Source organism: Chlamydotis macqueenii, chromosome 3 (assembly GCF_036417535.1).
Source record: "Chlamydotis macqueenii isolate bChlMac1 chromosome 3, bChlMac1.mat, whole genome shotgun sequence".
NCBI classification, from domain to species: Eukaryota; Metazoa; Chordata; class Aves; order Otidiformes; family Otididae; genus Chlamydotis; species Chlamydotis macqueenii.
In genome coordinates, this window is record NC_141558.1 from 33,554,885 (window position 1) to 33,581,349 (window position 26,465).

General features: G+C 38.5%; 1 protein-coding gene across 1 annotated transcript; it reads right to left on the minus strand.

Annotated features, from left to right (window-relative positions):
- Positions 1 to 1,567: 1,567 nt before the first annotated feature.
- SLC17A5 (solute carrier family 17 member 5) lies at positions 1,568 to 26,465 on the minus strand. The gene is made up of 11 exons (XM_086745510.1): positions 26,197 to 26,465; positions 22,517 to 22,713; positions 20,858 to 21,091; positions 20,277 to 20,364; positions 17,781 to 17,867; positions 16,363 to 16,481; positions 15,355 to 15,513; positions 12,770 to 12,902; positions 11,148 to 11,295; positions 5,472 to 5,562; positions 1,568 to 3,259 (listed from the first exon to the last, which is right to left on the minus strand). Exons 1-11 carry the CDS (start codon positions 26,255 to 26,257, stop codon positions 3,122 to 3,124), a joined length of 1,455 nt encoding a protein of 484 aa, XP_086601636.1. The 5' UTR covers positions 26,258 to 26,465; the 3' UTR covers positions 1,568 to 3,121.

The following is a 26,465-nucleotide window of genomic DNA, read 5'->3' on the forward strand; positions in this document are numbered from 1 at the left end:
AGACCTGTTAAACTCAAAGGTTAGTTCATTTATCATGGAATCAAACATCCACAAAGTAGGAGAGGAGAAATTGGCAAATAAGTAAATAAGTGATTGAGAAGAAAAGTCAGGAAAAAAATTCCATCTCTGTTACTAGTATTGGTAGAACTTTGCACTAAGTGTTCCAGAAATATTTAAGCAGAACTGTGTCAGAAGGAGATATTGAGGAGAATGCACTTAAAAATACCTGGCAACACTAAGATATGCTCCCAAAGCAGCGGTTCCACTCCTGCTCTGAAATGGGTGAAATCTGCTTTTGAACTGATTTCCCTCATTCCAGGTGGACATCCTAATTAGAGGCTTCTTGATGGAACACAGAGCACAACCTCTTACTCTGGTATACCTGTTAAGAAAATGTAGCAAAAAATAATCACAAATGTTGTTTTCAGGAAAACAGTCACCACAAAAAAACCTGCCCACTTTTTGTCAAGATCCTGTGTCACAGAGGTGAACTGAGATGAGAGGTACTCAAAACCCTTCTTACTTCTGAAAATACAGAATATGAGAAATGTTTTTGAACAGATGAAACTGACTGACAGAGCTGTGCAAACAGGAACATGGCAATGCAATAGAAACAGTATCATGACTAGCACAAAATATTTTGACAGCTTTCCCCTACAGATTTTCCTTTTTATGAGCATGATGCACAAAGGTCAATCTTCAGTGCTTTTTGGGGTTTTCTTGTTTATTACGTGTTAAGAACCTCACTGAATCAAAAGCAAGAAATTTAATCCTATGTTTTGATACTTTTAAAAATAAAATTGGAAATAGTTATGTACTACAAAGTTCATTGTATTCTGTTGTCTAGAAATAATATAACGTTTTACAGCAATTTTTTTCGGTCCTACTTTCCAAGCTCACTTAAAAGTTACAGTGTACAAAATGAGTATTAATGGTGCATTAGATGAGGAGAAAACAAAATCTAGGATGTTGGTCAAAAATTTCTAGACTACTCAGTTGCTGATATGCCTAAAATTGATTCAGTTTTAACCGAATCCAGTTCAGGCTCATTTCAGTGACACAGATAATGTCTACATTCAGTTCTATTGCATTTACTCCCTTAAGTATCTATTGTTTAATTTTGGTATTCAACTGAACTGTTTTCAAGGAAAAAGACTAAAAGCATGGGAAACTGAAGTTTCCAATTTCAGAACAGGTGAAAGAGTAACCCTGTACATATGTTGCCCTGCTCATGAGGTCTATAAAAGCAAAGGCATAAAATAATTTAATCTATATCCAGAAACTTTTTAAAAATTTTTTTTTTTGAACATTTTTTTCCTCATTTTTAGCCAAGGCTACTGAAAGAGTACAAATTTCTGTAAACACAAAGTAAAATTATTCTTTTAAATACAGTATCAAGTGGAAGATTGTACTCACCTGTAAAGCTAGACAAGAAACGTACGAAGCAGGTAATTTTCCGTGAAAATATTAACCATCCCTTAACACAGTCACCAATTTTGTTCAGCATACTTTGAGAATGGTGTTCTAACTTCAGGGAGATGGTAATTTTCAACAACAGATGCACATATAAATATTCATTCCATTTATTGTGGAAACACAGAAGATACAGTATAGCTTTAACATACTCCCACTGAACAACTACTAATTTAATCTGAACTTCACACTGTTTATTGTGGAAATGCTGCAGACACAAACACAGTTCCACCAGAGAACATGACACTTCAAGGAAGGTCAAAACAAAATGGCTCTTAAAGCTAGAAAGAAGAGGCAGATGCCATTTCCTAGAAATGAAGGAAGGAAGGCTCCACTGGAGCAGCTTTAGTACTGGGCTTTTCTTTTGGATTGGTGGTAAATGAAAAACCCAGAGCCTAGTGATTTTTCTTTTTTACCTAATTGCTCCAATCCAGGAATCTTTGGCACAGGAATTTTCCTTTGCTTTGTAACTACAAGATTATTCAGCCATTTGTTCTTAACAAGGCCACTGTTCTCATAGACTTCATCTAATCCTACTATGTGGCACTTAATTGCATGTTGTGCAAAGGATGCTCTTGAGTGTCAAATTCTATGTTGATAGGAGACTTAACAGCATCAGGTTATTGCACTAGTTTTTTACTCTACTGTTATCTGACTAACAAACAAGACTGCTAGAGAAGAGAACTGATTTTCCTCATTATTTCCTATACTGGCCTTACTTCATTGCATTTACACTGACAAGCTGACAAATATATCTACATGGAAGAGGAAAGAATTCCACTGCATTGACTTAAAGAGATAAAAAACGAACTGCCAAACTGAGTTATTTTAAGGTAAGCATGCAGATATTCTATTTCTAGTTCACTCTTGCACACTGCCTAGATTTAAACCACAGAATTGCATTACTTCTTCTTTGCACAGATGAATAAAAGTAAGGCCTATTTAAACACCTGCACCACAGAACAGTAACACATGGCTTATTCTCTCAGTCACAATGGTACTTTTTAGTTCCTCATTGCTCTGTACCAATTGTGAAGCTATATTCAGGAAACAGGGAATGTTTATATATTGAAAACTTGTGCGTAAAATAGAATAAAATCACGTGTGCATTTCTTAGACATCAATTAAAACACTGGCAAAATAAAAGCTTTACAAAAGATTGTAGAAAACTAGAGCTCTTCTAGACTTTTAAACAGCAAAACACCTATCAATCTCATTATGGAAATCAAAACACTTTTTTTTGGTACAATTCTTTGCACGTCATTCCTCCTTAGAGTGCTACATAATCACTTTGCTTTTTCCTCTCATTTCAGTATCAACGAACATCTGCCTACACATTAATTCAGAAAATATTAATTAAAAACTGGAAAGAATTGGAGCGTAGCACACCAATTTAAAATGTTGTCTCTGATCATATATTTGATATCAAGCCCTAGCATGAAACTATTATATTTAATCCAAGTAGTTTCTTGTTAGGAAATAGCACACATATGTTGTCAAGTAATTTTCAGTACAAAAGATATACAGATAAAATAGTTTAACTGAAAAGCTCTGAAGACTCCTAGGCATCAGTAGGGAAGGCACTTCTCTGGTCACATAATTCTAGCACACTGGGATTCAGCACAGCTTTGGTATTTCAGTTTCTCCTTCAGTTTCTATGCAAGTGATATCCACTGACTGCCCAGTCCTGAACTTCTCCACTTGCAAATAATGCAAAGAAAATTGCTCCAAATAGATTAATAGAAGCAGCAATATAGAAAACAGTCTGCCATTCTCCCACAGTATTCTGTCAAAAGGGGGAAAGAAAAAAGAAGACACAGTCAATTTACAGCTCCACACTCAAGAAAAAGTAATTTTAAAACCACGGCTACATGCCTTGCCTATTTAAATGTAAATGCTAATCAGCATGATTTCATAGCCACATAAAACCATTATAAACATAAAAGATTAAATCATCAGTAAAGTCACTTCAGTTTAATATTACAGCTTACACAGATAGTTCTATCAGAATTGCATTAGACTATCTGGATCAGTTTATCATCGGAGATGCAGATTCACGTTTACACGAAGGCTACACAAACTCAGAGAACGTTACTGTAAGGGGAAACACTACCTTGCTTTCAAGTTAGGTGATCCAAGAGCCAAAGTGCTCTGCACTATGCAGTAAGCTATTCTTAATGACTACTATGTGGATATGTGACAACTGGTGTTCCTCGGGGGTTGCTATTGGGCTTGGTGCTGTTTAACATCTTTGTTGGCAACGTGGACAGTGGAACAGAGTGCACTCTCAGCAAGTTTGCTGATGACACCAAGCTGTGTGGTGCAGTCAGCACGCTGGAGGGAAGGGATGCCATCCAGAGGGACCTTGACAGGCTGGAGAGGTGGGCCTATGAGAACCTCATGAAGTTCAGCCAGCCCAAGTGCAAGGTCCTGCATATGGGTTGGGGTAATCCCAAGCACAAATACAGGCTGGGCAGAGAATGGATGGAGAGCAGCGCTGAGGAGAAGGACTTAGGAGTGATAGTGGACAAGAAGCTCAACATGAGCCAGCAATATGCACTTGCAGGCCAGAAAGCCATCTGCATCCTGGGCTGCATCAAAAGAAGTGTGGCCAGCAGGTCAAAGGAGGTGATGCTCCCCCTCTACTCTGATCTTATGACAGCCCACCTGGAGTACTGTGTCCAGTTCTGGAGCCCCCAACATAAGAAGGACATGGACATGTTGGAATGAGTCCAGAGGAGGGCCACAAAGATGATCAGAGGGCTGGAGCACCTCTCCTACGAGGACAGGCTGGGAGAGTTGGGGCTGTTCAAGCTGGAGAAGAGAAGGCTCCGGGGAGACCTTATAGCAGCCTCCCAGTACCTAAAGGTGGCCTACGAGAAAACTAAGGAGGGACTTTTGACAAGGGTATGCAGTGACAGGACAAAGGGTAATGGCTTTAAAATGGAAGAGGGTAGATTTAGATTAGACATAGGGAGGAAATTCTTTACTGGAGGGTGGGGAAGCACTGAAACAGGTTCCTCAGAAGAGCTGTGTAAGTCCCATCCCTGGAAGTGTTCAAAGCTGAGTTGGATAGAGCTTTAAGCAACCTGGTCTAGTGGAAGGTGTCCCTGCCCCCAGCAAGGGGGTTGGAATGAGATGATCTTTAAGGTCCCTTTCAACCCAAACCATTCTGTGATTTTGTGACTCCAGAATCATAAGCTTTTTAGACCTAACAAGGTAGCTATCTTTACTCAGATTTCAAGAGGAATCTTCTGAACTCTGGTATTTAAGAAAGGCCTTAATACATGCATAGCAAAGAACTCTGATTTGCTTGGGTTTTGAGTTTTCTTGGTTTTGTTTTTTTTTTCCTTTCTTAAAATATTTTAGAATAATTCATATAGTTGATTTAAAAAAAAATAATCAAAGAACTGCTTGCTCTCTTTTTCTACTCCAAATAATCCTTTGACTAAATCATCTTGGAAGTCAAATCTAAACACTGTTCAAGTTAAGTGTCTTGTGAAACTAGCACAGCTTAGAATGTCCTAATCCTGTAGCGTACATACAAAGGGATGCATTATAAAAACCACACATTTGAATCTAGTTTCTCACTCATCTGACAAATGCTGACCTTACAAGTCCTCACGTGAGAGACTGATTTAAAAAAAAACAAGTAAGAACTTGTCTTAATTTGCTAAAATAATACTTCAACTGTCTCATCTAGTTGGCATTTTAACAGAGTTTTATGGTGATAAAAACATACTAATTTTACTCCTAAAGAATATGAAAATTTTAGTGACTCACCCCTAAAGTTCTATACAGGTCTTCAATTTTAACTTTATTTTCCTGATCTGGATCAGAATAATAAAGGCTAGGAATAAAGTAAGTCACAGCAACAGAACAGTATGATTTACATGTATAACCCAGATTTCATTTAATGACTGCAGACTCGAGAAGACAGAATTTCTATTCAGTGGAGATAAAAATTTAACAACTGAAAAAATAGTAAGCAGACTTACATTATGAGTGAGGTTCTTGGCAATAACTGGCCCCACCATTCCTGGGATAGTAGCAAAAGAATTTGTGATCCCAAGGAGAATTCCAGCATACCTGCAAGATAAATTGTTAATGCTGCTTATTAACTTATCCTGCTTATCAGTCATGGAAACAATTTTGCCTAACCTGATCACATAGGCCTCATCTTGATCACACAAATTAAAACACAAGTATTCCATTGGGAATGGCTTGCTTTTATTCTAGTAACGACTCACTGATAACTTGGCACATAAGTCTATTTTCCAGAGGCTAGTTGTGGAACTTAACTTAAACTCATGACTTTACACAGGATCCATAACCCAAACCCACATGCCCTCTGCTAAGCCACAACCAAACCGCCTGGAATGCATCCATCGCAGAAGTCAGAAAAGCAACATTGCATGGCTTGAAGTGGAAAGACAAGGAGGAGTATGGCAACGTGTTGTCTGGCAACAGTAAGAGTTGGTTGAGGTATCATTGCTAAAAGGTGTCTGCCAAGAAGGCAGTATCACCAGTACAGATGGATATCCCCACAGAGCATATGTTCCAAAGACCCGAGTTCAAAGCACTGCAGTAGTCCTTCCCTTCAGCTTTCTGTAGGTCACTGCCAATGGGAAATGGGTCTGACTTTTGCTGGTTGCCATTCCTGCAACTCCATTCTGAGGCTTCCTGTTTCATGAATGTGTTGCTCTGTCACACACATGTGCATGTATACGCACCAGCAGCCATAAAAACTTGCTGGGAAAAAGCTGGTAACTTGCTTAATATCTGAATCTTAGTATCTCATCTCTAGGCAATTAAAGGTCTCTCTCATAGCAATGTGTTGCAATACTGAAAGATCATGTTTGAAACTGTACCACAAGCACAGACTTGTGAGAGAGACTGAAGAGAAATAAGAGCTAGAATTCTGCAAAGGAGCTCGACCTTCCAGCCACCAGAGCACAGATTCCTACAGTTTAGATTTTCAAGGTGGATTTGCTGGCTGAAGAGTCATACAAAATACTAATAGTTGCAGTTACACAGGACAAAGGATCCCCCAGTCATCATTTAACACTGTTTAGCAGCGTGAAATTATGTCCTCACCGATTTTAACAGAAATATAATTTAATCTTTAAAGAGAGATGCATACCTTTGACATTTTATTTACCAAAAGAGGACAATTCAAGCATGCAGCATTGTTACAAAAGATTGTGATATGTGTATCCAGTCCAATGATATTAGAGAAACAGGTGTTTATTCCTGAGAAAGAGAATCAATTATCTAGTCTACTAGTTGATTTTTTTCTTGAAAGTCAACACTACATATCAGTTTGAAACATGGCAATGTATTTTAGACTGAGCTCCAATGCCTTTATTAGAAAAATTTTTATTTCTTATAAACATAGCACGTAGTCTTATTTCAGAAAGTATTTAAGAATTAATAGGCCTTTATTAAGCTGATTGTGCAACTGTAAAGGTTTCCCTTAGGCAGATAAGCACATATATTAAAACGCCATTTAAAGCCTTTAAGTACAACTGAACGTATTTTGTCTTCACCACGTTTAAAGCACTACAATACTGCTAACACACACTGTCAAAACTAAACACGGTTTAATAGTTTCCCTGGTCTTCAAAGATCTTTGGCAATCAATTGCTGGCTAAATGCCTCTGGTTTTGCCCGGTGTTTCTGACATAGGTTGCATTCTTGATAATGCTTGCTGCTTGATGCAGATAACTGCTATGCCACTCCCTCAGCACAGCAGAGGCTCCCACATGCAATGGGAAAGCAAAAAGTGACATGTCTGTAGAGCAAGACTAATAGTAAGCTGTTGGTCAAGTTCTTATGGCATAGTGGGGATAACCAAATACTAATTGACCTGCAAAGCAGTTAAGTAGTAAGATCAAGAGTTAAAAAAACATATAAATATGTATATGTGAAGTGTTTAGTGTATAACAGAGCCATGGGAATATTACAAGGTCTCAGGGTAACAGCAATACTAAAAGTTGTAATCATGGTAACATATTGATGTAGATTTGAAGAGCTAGAATAGAATACATTTTCCCCACAAGAACAATCTTGTCTCTCTCCCATGCCCGACCACTCCTCAGTTCAATACACTGATGGCATAATAAAAATGTTAGAAACCAAAGCCACATAGCAAATATTGTTTTTCCTTCAGTATCAGTATTTTCATTAACTTTTTCCTCTGCATATAATCATTATTTCTTTGGTATAATGTAAGTTTTAGTGGCAACAAGGGACACTGCACTATTCTAGTCAACATACTTTTAACCTATTAAAATGGGAATTTAAGTGCATTTTTAAACTGCTTTGAATCACTTCTGGTTATTCTAATATCTTTCAGTAAATTAAAAAAAAATTAAGCTCTGGCTAAACTCTTAACAGAGGTTTCTTTCACACTTTTATACAGACACTGTTTTCAGATTTCTACAATTATGTGAAGCATTTCCTTGAAACTGTGACTGTCTGCCTTGGCCACTTCATCCAATAAAGTTCAGACAGTTGCAAAAAGTTAAGTAGGGGGGAAAAAATTGTTTCTTTTTCCTCTTGTCTTAGAAGTTTTTGTAAATGTGTTTTCTTCAACCTTGTTACAAGGACATGCTCTTCTCCTTCTCTTTCTCCATTTGGAGAGATTTCCCCTGAACTTACAGCGTGCATGTGCTGAATAGAGAATAATTAATTTCAGTAAAAGCATCCACCCTGACCATGTTCCCATCCTGGAAAGTTTTCTCACATATGCAGCCATTCATTAGCAGAGACAATGCTGGGCCGAAGTTGCCGAACTATCAGCAAGACACCTGCCTCTCCTGCCCTTATAATCAGTATCCTCCATTCAGCCTATCTGAGAGGAAAGAAGGGCTGGAGGAACTTGCCTGGTTTTAAATGCAAAGGGAATAAAAGCAGGACTTTTTTGAGGGTAGGAAGAATAGAGTGGTATTTGGTCAGGGGGTATCAGCAGCAGTTCATGTGGCAAATCTAATTAAGCCTGCTGACATATATCAACATCATGCCACATGATTTTTTTTTTCTTGTGTCTTTTTTTCAAACACCTGACACACTCTGTATACTGTCATATACAAATTGATTCTTGAAATAAACGCATTAGAAATGCAAAGTGAAGTATCTCTCAAATTAGAAAACACACACAGCATCCTAGTTCTGGAAACCTCAGCCGTCATCTGCATACAGAAGTTCTTTGTGCATATGCCTCACAGAGGCACATACTGCAGGTGCATGATTTCCTTTTTCCTGTGACAGCTCTGTTGCATTCAGTGAACAGGATGAATTGTACTCACTTAATAAGCACCATTTAATATTTTGTTTCACTTCACGTGCTCAATGCAGGGACCTAAGCCTTACTTTCTGCATACTATTTATTCAACTGTTGCAAGTAGAATTTTAATCATCCCGAATTCTTTCTGGTAGAACTCTTTACAGTATTAGTTAGTATTAGTTTTGTTTTCACAACACTCTTGAGAGATGGGGGTGACAATGTGAAACCCACCCTATATACATGAAGTGAAAATATAGGCCAAGAACGTGTGTGCCTATTGGATGCTTTATTTGAGATGCTCAGGATTTAAAAGTATTTAACAGCATTGCTCTTATATTCAAAGTACAGCTCCACTGACTTCTGTCTGTACTTTAAGTAATACCATTTTTGCAAAACAGAACTTAATAGTTTGAACAGGCATATGAAAGCAAGCAATAAATCAGCTAGGCCTCAATTAATCTCACTGGATCCAACACTAGCTTCTCAGCTGAGATGTTGAAACTTGGACTCGAGCTGCTGCAGACTCCCTTTACATATTAGGGTAGTCTGAATCAGCCTCAAGAAGAGCCCATCCATCTTCGTAATTTAAGAGTCCAGATTCCTAAAGCCAGCACGTATGAACATGGTCTTCACAGATGACTGCACTGAACCTGGTCCAACAGACTTACCACATGCAAACTCTGTGACAGAGCATGGAAAGGACTGAATTCCTAAGAACAATGTTCAGCTACCTTAAATATGACCCTTATTTTCTCCTGTAATGCCCTGCCTCAGCCATTACGCCAGCTATGAGGTAGAGGGCTCTCCAACTACTACAGCTATGAGGTAGCAGGCTTAGGAATGAATGCCAGTCTCCCTCTCTACATAATGCTCAGTCATTCCTGGAGCAGGATCCACCCTGTGCACTAAGTGAAGAAAAGGTCCTGTGCAGGGGAGTATTACGACGACACACAGACTAATTTGTGACGCACATAGAAAAGGAGGCAAATCAAAGCAACACAGACATCCAAGTCTTTAAGTAATTTACAGTAGTGATGTCTTTTCGCATTAATTCTTATGTTTCATATTTTTAGACACAAAAACATAAAATAAATAAATCCAACTCCTAGCCAAAGTTTTACATTTTTAGGAAATTAACTGCTATAGTTCTGCAAAGCTAAGCTTGAAAGAGAAATTGTACAACAGTCCCATAATACCCTAGGTGCACTGCTTTAACTATATCTTCCAAATTTGTAATTCTACTTGATTTAAAACAGAGTTCATCACAGAGGCTATTCTTTCATATTCAATTCATAGTACAAGCTGTTCATAGCTGGTGACTGACATCTTCCCTCTTGCTTTCTACCTAATCTCACATGCCAAGATTAATTTGGCTCCCACTATTTCATATCCATCTGTTAAGCCAAAACTTGTCCATCATTGTGGACATTACCACCATCCCACCAACTGCCAAAGCCTAGATACCATCTTCAGTTTGGACCTGAGGTCTCCCACATAAGTTGTCCAGATCTTAAGGATATTTTCCTAGGTAACACCTCTACAAAATGTTTCTTCCTTCTCCACTCACACTTAAACTCTTTTCATCTTACACATTAGTACAGATACACTCTCTTATTTGGTGATAAAGTAATTTGATCCTGCTCATATCTAAGTGCTACCACAAATAGGTAAATGAATGACAGAGCACAGTATTTGACTTTTACCAGTGCAAAGAATGCTTACGTGGACTTTCAAAAGAATACACATACACCCATGCTCTTCAGGAGACCGATGGATCTGTCAGGTTCTGAATTTGTTACACATTGGAGAAATTACAGCATGAAGCCTAACCTTCCATTGTTAAAATTTAGTCATTTAATCCTGTACATATAGGATTTATCACATAGTGTTAACAGGTCACCTACTCATAACAGGGTTTTGACATCAGTGTATAGAATATATTTTTTAATACAAATAATTAGCCTGTATCACAGTGCTTAAATATGGTTATGTTCATGCTAAAGGTTGATAGTTCTGATGGAAAAGTTTAAAAGGGTGAAACAATTGTATTGCACTGTTCCAAAAACACTTCCCTGTTAAGATCATTAATTAAATAGGACAAAAACCTAGTAAATACAATTACTATAATTACATTATTTCTTACTGCAGGATCAAAAATTGAGTTATTCTAAACTTTTGCTCTTATCATATCCCCTGCCAAACTTGCACTTTTTGCAAATACAGGGCTTAAAACTGTAAATGTGAGTCACTGTCAGTGTTTACATTTCAGGTCTGTATAACACATGATCCATAGCTAAATCTCCCAGACATCCCAGCAATACAAAAAAAAAAAAAAAATGGTCATAAGTGTATCACACGCACTAACAATAGCTTCAGCAATACTTACGAAGGTGCTATGTCCAGATGATTGATACTGTAGCCAGATGTACAAAATCCTCCTAGTGTTGTTGATATGGTCACAAATGCAACAGCCAGTGCATAGTTGCAGCCTATGAATCCAGCCGCTATCAAGAACACTGCAGGTCCAATCATTCCTTCAAGACAAAAATCTTAGAATCAACAGACTTTTAACAGGAGAGACATGAAGAAACTCTAAACTGTATATACATTTTCTATACAACTTTCACCACCACCTAGTGTGCAGAATCCAGTACTGCACTACATGCATTACAGTGGGCCTGGGAGGAAGAGCAGATGCGTTGCAAACCTGTTGCTGCCTCAGGAAACAGTAGCCAGGTCAGAAAAATCCCACTCTAGCTGCGAATAATAACCTTCAGCTAGATGAAAAATAAACAAAAAATCAACAGATACTGAAAGTGACTTCACAAATTATTTTTCTTTATTGTTATAAAAATAGTAGAAGTCACACTGACACTGGTAGGTGAACAGTGCACTATAAAGAAATTATCCTCATTTAACTCTCCAGGTTTCAGAAGCAAACATTGACTTCTGGAGATAATAAACTAGAGCTGGAAGGGTTCATACAGATACATGTGTATACATATACATGTATATTTATCCTACAGACACCTTCTAGAATGATCTTTATTTCATGTTTACAAGATCTGAAATTCCGGTGTATCTATACTGGAGCCTGCTGTACAATTTAGAGAATCCAGGCTACCTTTAGAGATGCTACATCAGGTACCAGAAATAGCTTAGCTGCCCCCATGAGCTAGTGCACGCTGCTTCCTGTCTGCAGTTAACTTTGGTACCCATTTCCCAGTACCATAGTTGGCCATTTGCACGACCTCGTCATGACCTCTGAAAACAGCTCCAAGTACATGCTTTGCTTGATGAAGCCAACCTAAGAGTCCTGCTTTTCCTAACACAACAGCATGTTTCCCCCTCAGTCGTACATACTTGGGCGTGAGGCCTTGCAGTAAACTGGATCACTAAAATGATGTAGGCTTAAAATACCAAAAAGCTTGAAGAGTTTATTTTAAGAGCTGCTTTAAAGAAAGCAGGGGAATCAGCACAATCGAGAAGGCAGCAAGGATGGGGATACGTCAAGATAATTTTGGATTCTATTTGGTCTTCCTACCCTGGTAGCAACTGTAAATTTTGCAAGTGTATGCATATTCAGTTACTTAAGTTTTAAATAAACAAAACACTGAACAACACTGAGAAAAGGCTCATGCAAAACAATATCCCGTCTCAGTTTCAGAAAGCCATTCTCAAGGTATCATTCTGTCAAGCAATTATCACAACTTTAATGGTGATTCTACCTGACCACTTATTTAATCAGTTTGCTTGTAAGAATGATGTATCTTGACCTAAACAAAGCTTTTGGAAATCTCTTATCATTCTCTTATCCAACAGGCCTACTTTTTAATGGCAAAAGGATTTACTCTTGACAAACTAATGCACAAATAAAGCTGCTCCTCTCAAGCCATGCACAATCCTGCCTAATCTCACAGCAGAATGTCATACTACTCTCCCAAACCCTTCATTTTTCCCAGATTGATACTATGATATATTCTAAATAGAGATAATACTTGCACCTACCTATTAGGGTGAAACATTTGCGAACACAAACAGTGGAGAAGTTCTGTTTTTCCCGTAAATAATCAGCAATTTGTCCAGACAGAATTATACATAACCAGCAGCCAAAATAAGGTAGGGCAGATAAAAAACCATTCTGTTAAGGAGATTAAAACAAACAAACAAAACAGTTAAAATACTAAAATGGCAATTCAATACGCTGAAAAGTCACTTGTGCTGGAGCATTAACAGAGACTGAACCAGAGATGTCAAAACCGTCCATCCACATAACTATTGTTATATTATTACTATAAGAGCAGAACCTAGTGACATAAAAAGCAAACCATGCATGACTTAATGCATAACTACCAATGCAGCCAGAAAAAAACCTCAAAGGTTTAAATCAGCAACTGGGTTCAGGAAAGATATACACAAAGGTATCACATAGACAATAATCTGATGGTAAAAATTTCCAGACACACCATTTTCAAGTAGGACAGGCTATTGAGTGAGTTACTAAAGTAAGTGGAAGCTGTAAGTATTATTCAGAAGTTTGGAACCTATACGCAATCTCAGGGTTTTGTACTACTGTAATTCTTCAACAGTACATTATCTCATACCTAGCTGCTGAAACGTCTGATGCTGGCTGTAATCGGAGACATGGTACAGAATTAGAACTTTCACCAGATCCATGCTGGACATCCTATGATCCCAAAGCAAAGCTATTATTCAGGACCTGATATTACTTACACTGAAGGCATCTGTTAACTTCAATTACTTTAAACAAGAGCTTCTTAGTGACTTCTGCCTGTTTCTGCATATTTTTCTGATAAGGGGAAACAAAAGATAGTACTAAACTGCAAAAGTTTACAGCCTTTCCATACAATTATGGATAATTACTGCTAACAGAGCTATAATTTGACCTAATCTGTAGTTAAAAAGAGGTATTCGGATAGCGATTGGATAGAAATACTCTGTTTATACACTATTATAAAATGTATATTTGTCAAGGAAGAAGCAAAAGTTTCCCTAGGAAATTTAATTTGAAATGAGACCAGAAACACATTCCCACCTGAAATCCACTCTATCAGCACTCAAATCTGCTGCTTGTTGGGTTTTAAGGTTCAGCTTTCAAAAGCAGTAAGTAAAATTTTGAAAGACAGAAGACAGTCTCAGTAATAATAATAATAAAAAAAAAAAACCAACCAAACAACAAACTTGCTTTGTAGCACTGTTCAAAGACACAGCCTTATTTTTAACCAATGCCTTTCTTATAGGATGGAAACTGGTGGACTATACAATTGCAAGTGTATATTTTAAGGAGCAGTGCAATTTCCTCCTAAATGTGTGACAGCAAAGTTAGTCCAACACTATTACACAATTTTTTTTTTTTAGTGTTCACAACAGTCAGTACTCTAAATGACTCCAAAAAGAAGAAACGCCGCACAGAGAAATAGCAAACCACTTCACAGCAGAACCTGTTAGCATTTAATGCAATGGCGTTTTACGAAACACTTGCTAGCACAGCCCTCGATTGCATATGACTCTCATACATGGTTACGCAGGTATTCCCTCAAGAAGCATAATGAGGAACCCAACCAGCAACTTCAGATGTTTTTTTTTTCCAGCTATTTTGCAGCTTGCCCTACTGCAGCCTTCCCTTCTAATGCTAAGATTCCTCATCTTTTCCTCCCAAAATTGCTGGCATCACCACTTTCTTGCATGGCATGCATCTTCAGTTTGCTCTAAACCAGTCTCATGTTAAATGAGGAAAAGACTGTGCTAAACTTCTTGACATTTCTGAGCACCTTTTTACTTGAGCTGTACCAGCTTCTCCAGGTAAACTACACTATCACCAAAACTTTCTCAATAAAGAAAGATCAGTACAGTCAAATTGCTATAAGTAAGAATGTTCCACCTTCTCACCTCATAATTTTTCCCCAATAATTTAATTTTTTTTAAATTTTCTTGAAAAGTACTATTTCTGGACCTTAAGTCTATGGGTTTTTTTTTTTTTCCCCCATCCTAGTTACCTTACTAAAAAGGGTATTTTACCTCTGCTGCTCATTGAGGAAAGGAAAGAAAGTGACAATCTGGAAAGGGATCAAATCAGGCAGAAGCTTCCCCTTTCCTCCTTAAAATACTTTAAAAATACCACTTGTCTAGTGATTTCCTTAGTTTTATTTTTGTTTTTTAACTGGAAATGTTCTCCTTTATGAGTGAACAAAGAAGTAGTAGATAGTACTTCAGAAGCTATAAAACAAACTATAAAATCTGAAGAAATAATACAAACCATATAACAGAGAAAAATATTTTTATAGTTATTGTTTTAAATCAGAGCAGTTGAAAATGAGTAACATGCATCTTCAACCAGAAAAACGAGCTCGAAACATAGCATCAAGCTAAATGTCAAGTAAGTCCTGAAAAAAAGTGGAAACTACAAGGCAGGCAACATTTTCAATGCATCTGCTTAATTGTGGGGATTTATTTTACCATTTCCCATTTACATTCCAACGTTCTTAAACAGGTTCCTCTATTCTAAAAAGCAGGGAAAAATCTGTTATTTCATTTATTTAATTCAGAAGAAAGTTACTATATTTTTATCTTACCTCCTCTGCATCAAACCGCAGGATCTCCTTCATGTATGTGGGCAAGAGTGTAAGAAGTGTATAGAAAGTCCAATTGTAAGAGAAGTGTGCCACAACAATAGCCCAGAGTGGAAGGGACTCCAGTATAGGCCTCCAGGGAACAGATTTCTGTGTAGAAAGCTAGCAAGCAGGAGGCAGAGAAAAAAAGAGAAGAGAAATAGCGATCAGGATATCGACATGATCATTTATTAAATACAGTGTTTTGATCCTACCCAAACCTATGCTGATCTTTCATTCTGAAGGGCACAAAATGAGTCTCAGTCGATGGATGCAAGTCATCAGCAAAGAATTAATTACTCAGTTCTCACTGAAGGTACAGTAATGTATTTTACTGCTCCGTTGCTTAGTATTGCAAAGTAAATCAATTACTATTATGTTTTGTAATCCGAATTTCAAGAAGTATGCCTTCCCTTGTTGAGATTTCTTGCCTTCTGCTTTTACTATAAATTAAGTATTTAAAAATCTCCCCTCACATGTTTATTTAGCTGAATCATTCCTACTTAATCCTAGATATTAACTTTGTTCTCTCAGCCAGCTTCAGGGGTTGTAAATACATATCCCCAGTCACAGGAATAAACTCTTTTGTACACTTTAGGAACTGGCTCATTAGCATTTTCAAAATGTTTTCTCTGCAAACAGTAATCTCTTTCTTACTCTAGAACACACATTGAAAAAAGTTTGTAAAATGTTGTATTGCAAAGTTTAAAGACATTATACTGGTCTGGATCTAGTTTAAAAAGAAGTGATAGACTTGAGATAGACAAGAGGCATTATTATAAATTATTTGTTTGATTACTGACCCTTTTTCACTTACACAACTGCACTGTATTTCTAATTTTTTTGTTTGTCAAATTACACCTCTATCTCAGATTAAGGATGTTTTCCTAGACATCAGAGCATGATGCTAATAACAATATTTGTGGTTTATGTTCTTATTTAATTAAGTATGACTATACCAAAGTGCTGTACCTGATCTTTTAGAGAAGAGAGTATATATTCTCTTTCAGCATGTGAAATGGTCGTGTGAGTTTCTGGTGTATCACTAACCAACCACATCCAGAAGAAGAACCATAAAACGCCAAGTGCACCTGTTGTTGGGAAAAGATGGGCGAAGAGATAGGAATAAAAACTTAAGTTATTATATCAAGTGAATAACACTCTCAAATGATTTAGTTCAAAGTCTTTTCCAGATGCTGTAATATAATTTTAATTAACATTATTTTTCTATCTACTTACAAACAGTAGGTCCCCAAAGTGACTTAACAAGGCACATTTATAGGTAATGAACAATAAAACAATAAAGAGGACTAGAGCAGGAAAGTAGGGTTTTGTGGGTTTTGGTGGGGTTTTTTTTGTGGGGTTTTTTTTTTTTTTTCTATTTTTTCCCCCTTCTTCCACTTGTAAGTGCTCATACAGCAAGAAAGTTGCGTACACATACATATTGTATTTTTATCAGTCACATGGAACAGCCACAAAGGATATGGCTCACCCAGAGGAAATAAAAATTCACATTAAGTTTAATCACAAAAAATACTTTTCGCACATACACAGAATATCACTACATACAGCTTAACTCTATACCAATCCTCCTTTTCTTTTTTAAGCCAAATCTCAGAACTGTCATTTGAAAAAGGTAACTTCAATAGTCAGTCCAAACCAACTGTACTTCTATAAACTCTAACATTTTAACTTATTTCATTTTATCCAATTCTTTGTTTGGAATCCTTTTCATTTATTAAAAAAAAAAAATTGGAGGTGATTTTGTTGAGGAAGGTGTAACCCTTTTCTTTTATTACAATTCTCCCTTCCCCATGCAGAATATGCAATGGCTCAGACATGTAAATAGACCTATAAAAAGCATCAGTTAGATCTATGACATGCTGTTAGAAAATATTTTCCGTGTTTGAACTTCTTCTAGAAGATAACTCACAGTAAACATGCTATGCCTTGCATTTTGGGCATTCCTTCAGGATTTCTAGGACTGCTAGAGAGATTTTTCCACACAGTTTCCATTTAAAGCAGCAGTTAACTTTTCACATGTTCTTTCAGAGTAGAAGTTTTTTTCCTGGGATTAAAGTTATTAACTCAATTTCACACTTCAAATAAGAAATTTCAGCCTGTTGTTTCCAAGTGGCGGGAGAGTTAAGAGCATTGGACTTGTACCAGCTTTTGCCAAACTCAGACAGCTTTACTCATTGGAAGCAAGGCTTGCATAGCCACGTGCAGGAATCTACTTAGCTCTAAATATCTCTAATTTCCCAGGAGGAATAAAATAGCAACCCTATATGTCAGACACTTTTTTAAAATCTATTTTAAGTTTTACAATATATCATGCTTTTCAAAAAAGAATATTGATTGTACAGTTAATAATTTAAAAAAATGCTTACCAAATATGTAAAACACGTACACCCAGTTCATATAGTAGCAAATTAAACCAGACAGTGGCAGAGAGACAACAGTTCCTAGTTGTGCGCCTATCAGAAGAAAGCAAAAGAAAGTGGAAAAACAGTAATTAGGTTTCCTATAGACCCCTTAAACTAAAGTGGTATTTCACAGTTATTTTATTTTTTTCTGTAACAAATCATGCAGAAAAGATTTGTCACTACCACTAGAGGATCAGGCAAGGAAGAAGGGAAAGACGAGCAGATTTCAGTTCAGATACAAACCCAAAGCAGGAAAGAACTATTCTTGCGTTTATAATTCAATATACATTTTGCCAAGGATGGTGGGTTCCCTCGTACTCCCCAAACCTAGACCAGAAACCCATCCCATATTATTTACATACTTAGGAACTCCATGGGTGATAAATAGCAGACCTTGTCTCTTAGTGTTAAGTTATATGATCACTTCTCTAAACCTAATCTCAACTCAGAAAACATTATATTATGTTGATATGCTGGCTGCCTAGATTCCATCTTCATGGAAACAATATTTTTTATTCAAAGCAGAAAGCTTCAACCACAAACAACAAAACCACATGCTTCATGCAAAATATAAATCAAAACAACAACTGCATATAACCTCAACCATGTTCTCTTAGAAAATCAACATGATCATGATTAAGAAAACCACAGACCACATGACTGCCAACCATGAAAACATGGGGAAAAGGAAACACTCTGCTAGGTTTACAGAGGATGGCTTATCAATCCGTGACTTCTAACAACTGGCAGTTCAACACCACAGCCTCTTCTCAGTAGTACACTAGCATATAGTTTCATAAGATACAAAAGAACAGTTTAAAAACTCCCAATTGTTAAAGGCAGGAGACGTCAATCCCAACTCTGTGCTCTCTGTTTAACTTGTGTGCTAGAGACTTCTTTAAAAGCAGATTTAATTCACTAATATGGCAGAAAACAGACTTAGGGAAAAAAAAAAAAAAGCAAAAGCTTTCTGCTACATTAGGTTAGATAAAGTAGCTCATGGAAGGGTCTGATGAGTGCCTGAAATAGCACAGAGGAAGGAATGAGACACTTGGCTAGAAAGGAAGTGAGGAAATGTGAGGAAGAACAGATTAAGGCTTCATTCCTGTTAGCACAAGTGAGCCACTAGACTGGCTTAGCTGCTTGAGAAACTGTAACCACGGTTTACATGGTATAGTCTCGCCTTCTTGATGAAGCCCGGGTTGAATAAGAAAGCTGTAAGAGAATTAATACTAACAAGAGTGAGTAAAACAAACCATTACTTCATTAAGTGAATGCAAAATTTGTCATCCTCAAAGACATAATATTAATTTTGACTAGTAAATTTAGAAAGTTACATTTTTCACCTGCCCCACAAATACTGTATTGAGCAATGTGACTGACCAATAAACCCCTAAAACAGGTGAAGGCTCAGCGGAGATGGGCAAGAGCAATGTGTTCAGGCAGCTCAGGGAATAATTCAGGGTGTGACTGATGACAGCTGTTGCAAAGAAAGCTGACTTTATCTCAACACAAAGGGGACCAGAGGGTGGCCTTTGTTTTACATAAAAAGCTATGTCAGTTGAGTGGATCAGCTGACTGTATCAACAGTTGAGTGGATCAGTCAGTGGTGTAAATGTTTCTCCTGAGTTCATTAAAAGTGTGATTGTCTCTGAATTAGCCAGACCAGCACAAGCAAAGTGAATATGTGGCTCAGCCCAACATAAAGTATAAAAATTGAACAACAACAGAATTTCTGAGATAACAAGACTTGAGCTGCTTTCAACCCACATATTCCTTCTTGGTGACTCAGGATTCCCACTGTCACGATTATGAGCATATTAGAGACCACTAATGCAAATGTGTATTGCAATGGCTAAATTTTGCTAAGTGTTAACTAAGATCTGCAATGAGCTTTAAGTATATTTTGCATCACTCTGCTAAATCAAAAAAATCCTATGTAACATTATATATTCTTCAAATAAGTAAATTTGATATCAAACATTACACCTTCAACATGTAGAATCTCTAAAAGAATCTGCTCGGGGAGTATTGGACTCTGACAAGGACCTCTTGCAGCAATAACTGGAACCTTGGACATTTTCTTCCTTGAGTTCCTCTGAAAACACTTTAAACCCCCCCCCAAAAAACCAACCACAAAACAACTCTGTCCTGTGATTCTGCCCCAGCTTTTCTGTTCCTAATACTATCTCCTTTATTTACAGTATCTATCACAGTAACTCTTTGCACCACTTTATACCAAAGTTAATCTGAAGTTTATACTTAGTTGCAGATTAATACCTTTTCTCAGCCATGAATAAATGAAGATAATGAATGTAAAGCAAGATTTAATTCAATGTTATACTTTCCAGATTAAATGCTGATTAAACTTTGTAATATAAATCCTTTTGATTTAAGTCAATCCTCCCTGTTACCGCAGTAAAAATGTATAATCCTGTTATCAGCGTGGGAATTTCTCACCTGCATATGAAATACTAAGGAGCTTGCTGCGTTCCAATGGAGGAGCCCAAGAAGACCACATTGAATGCATAGCTGGGAAGGTAACACCCTAGAAAACAACATTTCATTTTGTTGAAATGTGACAATTTTGGAACTCACTTCAACTTTGCATGTTTCAAAGCATATTTTATTTAAAAGCAGTAGTACAATCTGATAGGTTCTTGTTTTGCAAGAAACTGCTTTTAAAAAGTGTGCAAGGCATGAGAATAACTACACAGAATTTATTTCTCCTGCTTTTGATTCTGTATATACCAGAAAAGCTGCAAGAATACAAATAATATTGTTCTGAGTTCCTGGTTTCTGACAAATGAGAATGGATAATTCTAGTTTTGTCTCAAGGGTCCTTACAAATAAGACTTTTTTATTATTTGAAACGCTTAGGCTAAAATACGGGGCAAAATTTGTAATTACTAAAAAAAAAATTAAAAACTAAGCTACTCAAAAAGAAAAAAAATCCATATACTACTCCAGCATACCGACACCCACAGGGCCTAATCAATAAATCATTCAGATACATTTTCAAGTTAGAGAAAAAGTATTACCTCTCCCAGACCTTCCAAGGCTCTGACAGCTATGAGGTAGCCGACTCCCAGATCTGCAGCTAAGGGAGTAAGCAAAGTGAATACAGAGGTACCAAAGATTCCAAACCCCAGTAACAGCTTCCCTCCAATCTTGCTTGCAAGATATCCTCCTGGAATCTGAGTAATGATATAGCCATAGAAAAAAGAACCAAGGATCCATCCCTGAGTATCAGCATCCCAAGAATACTTTTCCCCCTAAAAAGAGAAAAAGAAAACAAAATGCAGTAAGTTCAAAATAGCAGTTTCTCTGACCATTTTTCTATAACTTTGATCCATCATGGATTCCTTTACACCTAAATTACAAATCTTTCATAGCCTCCTTGCTCTACACACATCTATATTGCAATCAAAGTTGTGCTGAAAGCTATTTCAGGTAGTTGACAGTCTGTCCAGGCATATCAAGCCCAAGTTTGAAAATCATCACAACGTGAAATGTAAGTGCTGGGGCAGTTATCCCTTTTTGAGTTCTAAGTAACTTGGGTTAGGTAACATAGGTACAGAATACATAGTCTGCATGAGTGTGAATCCCACTTCTGTATTACAGTGTGGACATTCTGTCATGCTCTAGAAAATGGATTTTCCTGCAGAAAATTTCTGTGCAGAAAAGCAAATAAAGAGACGTAGATGCCTAAATTTAACATAAAGAAGGAGAGCAGCCAAGGACAGAATTCACAAGGGATGGTGGAAGAATAGGATAAGGACAGCAGAGGGAAGATGAGTTTAGTGGACAAAGTAATAAAAGCAAAGACGATGGAGATAAGGAGCCTGAAGCTATAAAGGAAATCAGCAAGAAGACATGAACTGCTGCCCAGTAAAGTGATTTTTAAGTTTGGGATCACTTCCAAAAGCCCAATTTATAAGCATCTAAACGAGCAGTGTACATTTCACAGAAATGATGAGACAGAATCTTCTTCCCATAAAGTTCACAGTTATAATTTGCTCATGATAAATAATAAATGACCTCTAGACAAGCAAACAAAATGAAGGCAGGAAGATAGAAAGACTGCTCAGTAATAAGCTTCAATTATAAAGTGAGAACTCTGCAAATCCAAATTCATAAAGTTGGGTTTGTTTTTTTTTTGTTTTAAAGCATTTTCTCATCTCCAACAGTTCTGTTCAGTTAAGAAACATGATTTTAAGGATTACTGGAAAGGAAGTCAGGGATAAAGGATATGAAGACAAGAATCATGATCTAGGAAAGAGATCAGAGAAGTGAGGAGAAAAATATTACATGTTAATTTGTAATGAAATTTCATGCCACCAAGACTATATGAAGAACAGGCAAACATGGACAGTGATGTGAGCTCTGACGCAGATGTAACAGTTGATCACCGGCATATAAAATGGTGAGTCATAGTAGATCTACAAGATTAGCTAATTTGTAAGGAATAGCACAGAAAGGATGTACGTACAAAACCTGACCCTGAGCACAGCATTTCTAAATTAACTAGTCATTTAAGGCTATTATTTTTCAGAATAGCTTTAAAGGAACCACTGAAAAGGCCATCTGGTAAAAAGCAGACTGTTCTCTTGCCACCTAAGCATGAGTCACTAATCACAGATTTCTAATAAAAACACTTTTACATGCCACAATACAGGACAATATGTTTGAGACCTCACCGTTGTGTTGCGAGGAACGTTTATGGTGGAGGAATGCTCTGGACACACATTGGAAGTCGTATTCTTTGGTAAGCTTGTGTTAGGTTCTACCATGTCCACCAGAGCAACGCTTAGGTTCACACGTAATGCGTACAAGAGGAAGAACCCAAAAAAGGCCAGTAGTGCTAGATTGTAGCGAGCTGAGCAGCATGCAGGGACTGAAACGACAGTAAATGAAAAATTTTTGTTTTGACAGAACCTAACAAAACAAGAACAATTGACAAGCAGTTTTTACTAATAATCTCAGAAACTTGTGGGTAAAAAAAAAAACAGACAATAAAACAAGCTAATTGTTAAGGAGTATATTTAATAGGCACAGAGGCTGAGAGTGGGGGAAAAAAAAGCCCACTTTTCTACAGATGTACAAAACAAATCTAATTCTAGTTTAGAGAACTGGTAGCTACCTGCACAAGCGTAGGGGCTGCAGTGGAAGTATGGTCTGCAGAAATGGATTTAGAAACACAGCTTCAAAAGTCCTCTCCAAAAGAGAGTAATATTTATTCAAGTAGAACTTTACACTAAAAAAACTCCAAGATTAGCAGGAAGTCTGTCATATAGGTGAAAACAGTTCAAGAAAAACATACTTTTAAAGTAGTGTTAAGGAACAGTCATTGATATTCCAGGTTTTTTTCTAGGACAAGTTTTTGTTCTATAAGTTTGCTTGTAAAGAATATGCATTTGCTGAGAGCTGCCAAACAGAGAAAATCAGCAGAAAGGGGAATGGCAAACACTGTGGTGGCACTGTGAAACAGCAACAGTTTCCTGGTTGCCCAGTACACCCCTTTTCTGCAGTCACCATATGACAGTGAAGTTGACAAAGGAAAATGAGCCTTAGCTTCAACAGAGTATCTGTTGTGGCACTAAGTTGACTCTGTCAGCTGGTTAAACCCAGATATCAGACTTTGCACTGTAACACAGTTATTGATTCCCTTCTACAGTAGCACGCAGCAGCATTTGGCAGGTTGTTCATCACTACTGGGAGATTCAGATCAGACATGAGCTGTAACCTGGCCAGCACATCACCAGTGGCAATACATTTTTTATCTATACAAAATACAGTATACAGCTCTGCAGACACTCTTTATGAACTGAGAATGCCTGAACCTACTGAGCAGAAATGTCAAATTGTTGAGAAACTACCTAAGAATCTGCTGAATTTACAAATAGTTAGGGGGTAGAGTTCCCTGCCTTGTGAGGAAAATATGAAGCTGGTGGAAAAATTTATAACCTGGAAGTCTGGAACTCTGGAAGAGTCAGAGATCAGCACCTGCAGATATGACATCAGTCTACAGTGATCCCATCTTTCTCTGATTATTCAGAATTCAAATTATGAATAGAACAAGTATATTTATGAACAACAGGACTGACTGGAGCCTGTTCTGCTATTGCAGTAAGTCTCTTGACTGGATTCTCTGATCTGCAGTAAGGAGAAAAAGGTATGCCCTGTGGACAAGCTATCTAAAGACTCTCCCCTTTCCAGTAACTTCCTTGAAACAAGGAATGAGTCTATGCGATTTTGTCTTTTTTTTCAGTGGGGGCACTAACAGAGCCTTTCTGCAACATTATATTTTTCATGAAAGTAGAACTTTCCCGTTTTTGAAGTCTCTAACCCTGACCCCTAAGTCTCTAACTTATGTGAAGTTCATTAGGGCTGCACAAGCTGTTAAAATGACACAGAGAGGCTGTATTTGCTATGTTTGTTTAGTAAATAAGTAATAAGTGAGGCTATTTGTGCAAATATGGAAAATGTCTTCCAGATCTGCGGTAAATGCAAGCCTTGCCTCAGCAGCATTTGAAAAAGGCATACCCGACTTTTAAATGACATCAAGAGCAGCAGCCAAGATTTTATTGCTTACTTAAAAAAATATAGGCACCAAGAGCAGGAAGTGCTTACTGCACAAAAAATAGTCAAGCAGCTTCACTGTCCTTTTTTTGTTGTTTAAAAAGCAATTTGCCTTAAGTACAAAATATATAGTCTATAATTTATAACAATTAAGATAATTACAAGTAAAGCTATTTAACCTTTCCACTGCCGGTATTTGCTGGGGTTAAACAATAACAGAAGACTGAATATCACACTGATGATATAACCATTCCTTGGAAATGCAGATTAACTGGAACATCCATTACTCTTCCTCTGGAAGCCTCTTAGTGGTATACACCTTGTCTGGCTGGCTCCACAAAATAGATGCGCAAGACCCTAAGATCAGTAATGTCAGATTTTTTTCAACTGTAAATAGTTTACCATAAAAATCTAACAAATTTGTACATCTGCAAGTCTGAAATAAATGGCTGACAAATGACTGCTTCCCTGTCTTTCCAGTAAGTGCATTTGTAATACCTGAGAATATTAGATCAAGTTAACAGAAGATTCGAGAATATTCCAGATGCGTTTCAGTCACCCACCTCTTCAGGAGATTCCCGTAATCAAAGAGACACAGACATTCACTCCTGTAAAGTTTAAGGCAGCTAACCATGATGTTCAAGGTCTTACCTTGATTGGTAGTCTTGGGTCCTACATCTATAGTTAATTCTGATTTCAGAGGCATGTTTTCTAATACTGTAGCTGCAATTGAACGAGATTCTTAAATTGCAGTTAAAAAAACAGGTCTGTGCTGCAAGTCGCATGGCAGTTAAAGGAAGTTGCTCTTCTGCTGTACTTTTCCTTGAGGTGAACCACCTCAATTGGAGCATGATGCATTGTGCAAACTTAAGAATGTATTGCTTTAATAACTGACTTGAACTCAAATTTCTCTCTTTCTGGCATTTTTAAGTCACTTTGTTAGCAGCCCCTCTTGCTGCAGTTGTACGGTCCCCAAGTAGGTTAGAGTATTTTTGCATGGCGTATTGAAGAAACTGAAAGTTTTACTTTACTCTTTATAGTTTGCCTGTTCTGGGAAACTGAAAGGCACAGACAACTCCCTACAGAGTTGTTAAGCCCTGACCCCACAACGATCCTCCTCTCCTGTAATTATCTTGTGCCTTTTTCCACCTTCCTTCCTCTCCATACTTCCACAACTAGTAATTAGCTTTATTCAAATTCCACCATAACCTCGGTGGACCCCAGCGTTCGTTAACAGCTGGGCCACCATTTAACCTGGAGGGACCCAGTTCTCCTCACTGAAGAGACACCAAGCCACGGGCAGGCATTTACACGCGAAGCCGGTAACAGGGCCGCACGCCTGCTCTCCGCCGTCAGCGCGCAGGACAAAGCCCCGACCCCACTCAGGACGCGGGGCCGTGTTCAACCTAACGCTCTCTGACACTGCTGCGTTCTGCGGCTCAAACCCACCCAACGGCGGCGGGTGAGAGCGGCGACCCCCGAGGCCGCGGGACCCGGGGTGGCCGTTACCCTGACAGGGGGGCCGCGCGCGCGGGCAACGGCTGCGGCAGGCGAGGGACCGGACCCCCGGCCCCCACAGGGACGCTCTCGGCCCGGGCCCTGCGGCTCCGAGGCCCTACAGCTCCATGGCAACGCGACGCCGCGGCGCCGTCGGGGAGGCGCCGCGGCCCGGCCCGCCCCCCACGGTGCCGCCGGGCTCCGCCGCTCCAGGCCGGCAGGTCCGCAGCGAGGTGGGAGCCTGGCTGGGTACGGCTCGCCAGGGCGGTTGCCCCCCGGTGCCGCCTGCCGCTCCTCTCACCCGTGTCGAGCTGGGACTCCTTCAGCAGCGGGGTGCGGTCCTCTCCCTCCTCGGTCTCCATCTCGCTGCTACCCGGACCGCGCAGAGCGCCCAGGGCCAGACCGCCGGCCGCCACCGCTGACAGGACTGGAGCGTTACCCCCCGCGCCGCAGCCCGCTCTGCCCCGCCGGCGCCGGGCAGCAGCAGCTGCAGACCCCGGCGGTCATGTGACGGGCGCTGCCTGGCGGGCGGACGGGCGGGCGGAAGTGGCCTCAGCCACCGCATGGCGC

Coding starts and splice junctions, on each gene's coding strand:
- SLC17A5 (XM_086745510.1), bottom strand. CDS start 26,257: ATGGAGACCGAGGAGGGAGAGGACCGCACCCCGCTGCTGAAGGAGTCC. Junction 17,868..20,276: donor CCTTAGTATTTCATATGCAG/GTGAGAAATTCC, acceptor TTCTTCTGATAG/GCGCACAACTAGGAACTGTT. Junction 11,296..12,769: donor CAAATGTTTCACCCTAATAG/GTAGGTGCAAGT, acceptor TTTGTCTTGAAG/GAATGATTGGACCTGCAGTG.